The sequence below is a fragment of the Galeopterus variegatus genome, unplaced genomic scaffold, assembly GCF_000696425.1.
Source record: "Galeopterus variegatus unplaced genomic scaffold, G_variegatus-3.0.2 Scaffold3749, whole genome shotgun sequence".
In the NCBI taxonomy this organism is placed as follows: domain Eukaryota; kingdom Metazoa; phylum Chordata; class Mammalia; order Dermoptera; family Cynocephalidae; genus Galeopterus; species Galeopterus variegatus.
In genome coordinates, this window is record NW_007729860.1 from 185038 (window position 1) to 191798 (window position 6761).

Genomic DNA, 6761 nt, shown 5'->3' on the forward strand with positions numbered 1-6761 from the left:
AGTTTTTATTCCCATCAGTAATATACGAGATTTCCAGTTGTTCCATGTTCTTTTGAGGATTTGGCATTGTTTTTTTTAAAGACATTTTAGTAGGTGTGTAGTAGTTCCTTTTATAAAAAAATTGAGGCAAAATTCACATACAGTGAAATATACCCTATCCTAATTATACCATGTGAAGAGTTTTGAGAAATGTGTACACACATGGAATCAAGCTGTAGAACGTCTTTATTACTCTAATAAATTCCCTAGTAACTACCTTCCAGTCAATCCCCACCCCCTCGAGGCAGCCACTTCTGATCGCTATCACCATAGATTAATTTTGCCTCTTCCTAAACCTCATAAAAGAAATAGTACAGCACATACTCCTTTGTGTCTGGCTGGATTTACTCAACATAATGGTTTTGAGATTCATGCATGTTACCGCATGTATCAGTAGTTGTTTTTATTGCATGCATATCATATCAAGTGAGTAGTATTTCATTGTGTGCATATCACAATTTGTTTATCTATTCACCTGTTGACAAATGTTTGGGTTGTTTCCAGCTATTCCATTCCTAGACATTTATCCAAGAGAAATGAAAGCTTAGGTCCACAAAAAGACCTAAACAGTAATAGCCTGCTTTCTCTCTTAATCCACTACAACCCATTTCTGGAGAAGGGCCCCACATATTTTTTAAAGCTCCCCAGGAGATTCTAACAGGCTTTCAGGTTTTGAGGCCCAGGAGACCTGGCCCCTGGCTCTTCCACCTTATCACACACCACTCTCCTCCTCTTCTCAGTCCTCTGAAAACAGCAATTTTATCCCCACGTCAGGCTCTTTGTGCTAGTTTTTCTTCTGCCTGGAATGTTCTTTAGATCTCAGTGTGACTGGTTCTTTCTTGTAATTCAGGTCCCAGCTGAAATGTCACCTGGTCAGAGTAGCTTTTCCTGCCCCCCCCCATCTAAAGGAGTCACTCTAGCATATCACCTGTTCGAATGTTCCATATGACATTTATTTCTAATATTGCCTTGTTCATGTATTTTCCTGTTTGTTGGTCTTCCCTCTAGAATGTAAATCCCATAAGAACAGGGACCTTGTCTGCCTTGTTCAACACAGTATCCCTGGTATTTAAACTTGTACCTGGAACTTAATAAGGGTTTAATAAATGTTTGTTGACAGCATGACAGAAAAATAAGTAAATAAATAAATAAAAATAAATAAATAAATAAATAAATAAAAAGTTTTACAGCTGTGCCCTCAAAGACCCTGAAGATCCATAAGAGAGGACTCAAGGCACTTCAAATGGAGAAGCTCTGCTTTTCATGTTGGGTTTTTTTTCTTTTTCTTTTTTTTTTTTTTTTTTTGCCCTGAGACCAAGTGAAAAAAATTTTTTTTTGCATAAAGGAGTTGGTTTAAGTATGTTTGCATTTACGCCATGAGAGCCTTAACTGTGAGTTAGAGGAGGATGGGGCTGAGAAAAAGCCATTGGATCTGAGAATGAGGAACTTGGTGGTGACCCGTATAGGGAGTTACTTCCCTTTGGTTGCTAGCAACAGAAACCAACTTTGGTTATCATAAGGTGAGAAGGTATTTATGAAAATGATGTGAGAATGTAGTGGGCATCTATTCTCCCTTCCTAGTAGTACCCTTAAGTTAGCCAGGGTTGGATTCTACTGCTTGCAACCAATAGCACTAACTGACTTAGTTTAGCTCATGGAACTGATGGGAAGGCTGAGAGAACCAGACTTGGAAAGGATGGTAAACGAGGCAGAAACTGAGATCTTCCCAGGGCACTTCTGAATAGGCTCTACACATTTCCAGGCCTTTTGTCATTCATTGCTCAAGATTAAAATTCCAGGGATGGCATCTGATTGGCCACTGTCTGTCTGGGGTTAGGGCTGGCACTTTGATTGATAGTCCCCCTAGCCCCACCTGTCTTGGGTGCAGGAAGAGTCATTTACCCAAAGTAAAATAAGGGCGCTTTATCAGAAAATGGACCAACAGGTGCTAGGTGACAAAACAAAATAGCCAATATGCCCAGAGAGAGGCTTCCGTGGAATGAAAGTAAGTCTGACTGGGTGCAATCGTCCAGGGGGCGACTCCCCATAGTATGGTTAAAAACACTTTCTTTGTTCCTGGGAATTTCTCAAATCTTCACCATTAATTTGTTTATAGTTATTTTAGAGTCAGCAGGTCTATAGCTGACTAATGTCACCTCCCATTATAAACCTTTCCTGCTTTCCTTTCCTTTTTATTTTCTTTCTTCCTTCTCTTCCTTGATAAATATTATTTTACACTCATGATGAAGTCATGTCCACATTTTTGGATGCATCATCTATGTTAACCTCAGATTTGTGTGTGTGAATGAGTGTGTGTGCATGTGTAATACTGAAATAACTGTGACCACATGAGTAATTGGACAAGTATCTTCCTTCTGATTTACCAGTTATGTTTTCTCCTGCAAGTCATTTTGCCTAGCTGAATCTCACTTTCTTCATCTGTAAAATAGGTGTAATTATACTTAATCCATAAGTTTGTTAAATAATTACAAGCTACCTTTCACTGAACACTTATCATATACCCACTCCAGAGGGCCAGATGAGTAATGTGAATGAAAGTATTTTGGAGGGGCCAAGTATTCGGGAGGGGCCATGTGAGACAATAAGGAATGGTGGGGATTATAGGGAACTAGAGGGAATGCTTTCCTCATAAAAAGAGAGCAGCTCTGCTTAGCACGAAGTCACAGTTTTCAAAGTGAGGTCCATTGACAGCAGTATGAGCATCACCTGGAAACCTGTTAGAAATGCAAATTCTCGGGTCCCATCTAGACCTACTGAATCAAAACTGTGGGTGGGGATCCTGCAGTCTCTGTTTTAACAAACCCTCTAAGTGATTCTGATGCACGCTCCGTTTTGAGACCCACAGTTCTAGCTGATAGTTGCTATGTAAGATTGCAGGACTGTGTTGCCAGATCTTACACTGTTTTCAGAAGAAGCTAGTGATTTATTTTTATGTGAAATTCCCCACTTTTAAATCTTGGCAACTAATTTAAATTTTAAAAATGTACTGTGTGGGCTAATAATATATGTGTTCTGGCCAGATTTGCAATCTCCGGCTTGTGCTTTTCCCTTTGATCCATATAATAATCCTACAAGGCAGTTATTATAATACTCATTTTATGGAGGAAGAAGATGTAGGTCCAAAAAGTGAAGTGCTGTTCTAAATCACATAGCCAGGAAGTGACCAGTCCCTGATTTGGACCTAGATGCATTTGGTTCTAAAGCCTCTGCTCTTTTTACTTAAGTAGAAGAGAAAATATATACTATACCTAGCACAGAGCCCAGACCACAAAAGCTAAATATCTGATGTCATTGACCAATGAAATTGTCTTCTCCATTCTCTACCCCACCCCACCCCATTCCTTCAGCCTCCTACTAATCTGAATTCCTGTAAGAGAGAGCCAGTCAGCACAGGAGCCCATAAGGGCCTGGGAGAGGTGAGGCTGGTCAGTTTCCTGTCCAGGGGAGCTGAATAGGTCCCGGAAGAAAGCTGTGGGCAGCAGTGCCCGGGGCTGAATGTCCAGTGGCCAGCTAGGTCCACAGGCTAAAACCGGCTGCTCACCAAAGTGTCCTCTGTGTGCCCTAGACTGGGTTTCAGGAGACTACTCAGGGCTGTGTCCCCACCTGGCTCTAGCCCTCATTGCTGTTGACTGTTCTATGAGCTCAGAGTAAACAGCCCTGGCCCCTCCCAACAACGGTATGTCTCCAGTCCCCAGGCTGGGCATGGGAATCTGGGGAGGCATTTTCAGCCTCTTTTACCAGCATCCATCTGTGGGGACAATGGCTGGATGTGCTCATATTACCAAGCCCTACTCACCTGTTGTCCCAATGGTCATTGCCCCAGACCCCCTCAGGCCTCCAGCAGCAAAGACCTCCTGGAGCTTCCAGAACCTCAGATCATAGGAGCAGGAAGGATGTTTGAAGGCTCCTCTTGCCTAACTCCCTCAGTAACTCTGTTTTGACATTTACCACCCTGGATTCTAAAGCTGGGTATATACTTATCAGTCTCCTTAGTAACCATAGACATTTATTGCACATTCAGAGTCATTTATCCAGTACCTATTATGTGCCAAGCCTGGATTCCTATGTCAATCGGCATGAACCTACTGTCAAGAATACACAGTTGTTCCATGGCAGCAACATTACATTCATGTTCTCATTGATGTCTTACAAAGTCATCGTTTTTATAGATGACAAAATAGCAGCTCAGAACAGGGAGGTGATTTATTCAGTGTCCCTCTGAGATAGAAGGTGCTCAGTTTCCCTGGGCTCAGGTGTCAGGACACATCTCTGGGTTTCAAGCCACTTCCTGAGGTCTCAGACCCCTTCTCTAGGTCCTACCCTAGAGGAAAGTTACTGTTGCCAGTTAGACTTATTTCCAGCACCAACAGGAGGAAAATGAGACCAGAAGGGGCTGGCTTATGCAAATCCAGTAGCTGGGCATACTCAGTAGAGAGGGGTTATATAACCCTGGTAGCTGAATGACCTTCCAATAGAGGTGCTAGAGAGCACAGAATATTCTTGAATATGTCTGGTGCATGTGACAGGATTTGACCAATGAACATGCTCCAGAAGAGGACGAATTGAGCACGTGCAAGACTATGCTACACAACTGGGAACCACAGCCTTAATTGAATATTCATTAGATGGCTAAACTATAAAAGCTGAATCCCAGCAGAAGGCAGCGCTGTTGCTTAGGCTCCTGGAGCTAGTCCACACTTTGCCTGTGGAGTGTGTATTTCTTTATTTTTTATTTTATTTTATTATTTTTTTTGTCTTTTTGTCTTTTTCCGTGTCCGGCAACGGATCGCAACCCTCAGTGTTGCCCCCCCCCGTACCGGACCGGAGACCGGCAACGGGATCGCAACCCTCGGTGTTGCTCCCGCGCCTCGCTCAGCCAGCGAGCGGGAACCGGTCTGTATGTGGGATCCGAACCCTCCGGCGGGAGCGCCGCCGCGCTTCCCAAGCGGCGCACTATCCAGTGCACCACCGGGCCGGTCCAGTGTATTTCTTTATTTTTGTATCAAACTTACTTTCAGCAAGCAGCTGCTTGTTCTCTTGAGCCAGCCTGCCATTTGTCCTGAACTTTAAGTATGTATTTCTTACTTTTGTGTTAAACTTGTTACAGGACCTGCTCAGTCTCTGGAGATATGCCACACTCTCTCTGAAATCTGTATCTCTTATTCATTATATTAAACCTGTTCCCACTTTCTACTGTGACTCTGCTTTTGAATTCTTTCCTGTGGCAGAGTCAAGAATCTGTTAAGAGGACGGGGTGGGTTGAGGCCAGCTATCGGGCCCCTCAGATCCTACCTCTGACATAACCTCAGGTGGAAGGTGGTGGAGGTAAGTCAAGACTAGACCCTGTCACCACAAGACCAGTCCCAGAGGGCTCCTTCTGATTACTTTCTTTTCACCAAATGTCTTGCCTTCTATGTGTCACATGGTAGGCACCCAGTGAACATTTATGATGGAATGGAAAAAACAAGGACTTGGAGGGAAAGAGATCTGGGTTCAAAAACCTTGTTTGGGGCCGGCCCTGTAGCTCACTTGGGGAAGTGCGGTGCTGGTAGTGCTGAGGCCATGGGTTCGGATCCTGTATAGGGATGGCCGGTGCGCTCACTGGCTGAGTGTGGTGCGGACCACACAGTGCCAAGGGTTGCGATCCCCTTACCAGTCAAAAACAAAAACAAAAGGAAAAACAAACAAACAAAAAAAAAAACCTTGTCTGCACTGCTTCATTTGGGACCTTGGGTGGGGGAATCCTAAACCTCTGAACATTCAGTGCACTTGTCTTGTATAGCTGATGATAACAATAACTCTCTAGCCATTAAGTTTGCTGGGAAGAGTCAAGGAACACGGAGCCTGGCACAGAGGCAGCCCTGATAGGGGGTTGGTGTGGAAAAGAGGGAGAAACACCCACCCCAAATGGCTCCAGACTGTTGACAGGTGTTTCAACTTCATGGTCCTGTTTCTTATAAAATGGGTTCATTTACTAATAACAACTGCTTTTACTGTAGCCCATACTATGTGCCCTGTACCACTGCAGTAGCCTTCCATCACTAATCCCTAAAAGGGGATCTGAACTCTGATCTGGCCTACCCCAAATCCAACCACTTAATCCCCATTCTCCATTGCCTCCCGGCGGGCCCTGCCTTTTCCTCCTCCCCCCCCCCCCCGACCGGGTGCATTTTAGGGAGACCCCCGAGCCTGGGAGTGGGAACCCAGGCCTGGGCCCTGGCGTCTCGCTGCCCTGCCCTCAGGCCCCAGACAGAGGAAGGGAGAGAGCAGTGGACAAGGTACCGGCTGCGGCTGGTCCAGCGGCTCCCAGCCTGGAAGCTGCTTAGGTTCCGGGTTCCCACCGGGGCCAAGTGAAACACCTGATCCCGGGAGATTGTGAAATGGCATGAAGTGGCAGCCCGCCCCGCGCCGTCCGCCGAGCTCTCTCACTCCTCCTCCCGGCTCGGCCCCGCCCTTGCCCCACGCCCCCAGCGCGCGGTTAAATCCCCCCGGCCCGCGGCGGCTCACACCGCACCCCGCCCCAGCGCAGCACCATGCCCGTCTGCCGCCTCGGCCCGCTGGCCGCCGCCCTCCTTGGCCTGCTGCTGCTGGGCCTGCGCCCAGTCACAGGCGAGTGAGGCGGGGGGAGGCCGGGCGCCCAGAGGGGCCGAGCCTCGAGAGAGCGCCGGGACAGAGCCTCGCTCGGCGCTGGGGGAGGGAGG

General features: G+C 46.3%; 1 protein-coding gene across 1 annotated transcript in view; it reads left to right on the forward strand.

Annotated features, from left to right (window-relative positions):
- The first annotated feature begins 6547 nt into the window (after positions 1-6547).
- Positions 6548-6761, forward strand: part of WFDC2 (WAP four-disulfide core domain 2) — a 7875-nt gene continuing 7661 nt past the window's right edge. Inside the window, exon 1 of the mRNA XM_008585893.1 lies at positions 6548-6669. Coding sequence (XP_008584115.1) covers positions 6594-6669 — 76 coding nt within the window. The 5' untranslated portion in view covers positions 6548-6593. The remainder of the gene's footprint in view (positions 6670-6761) is intronic.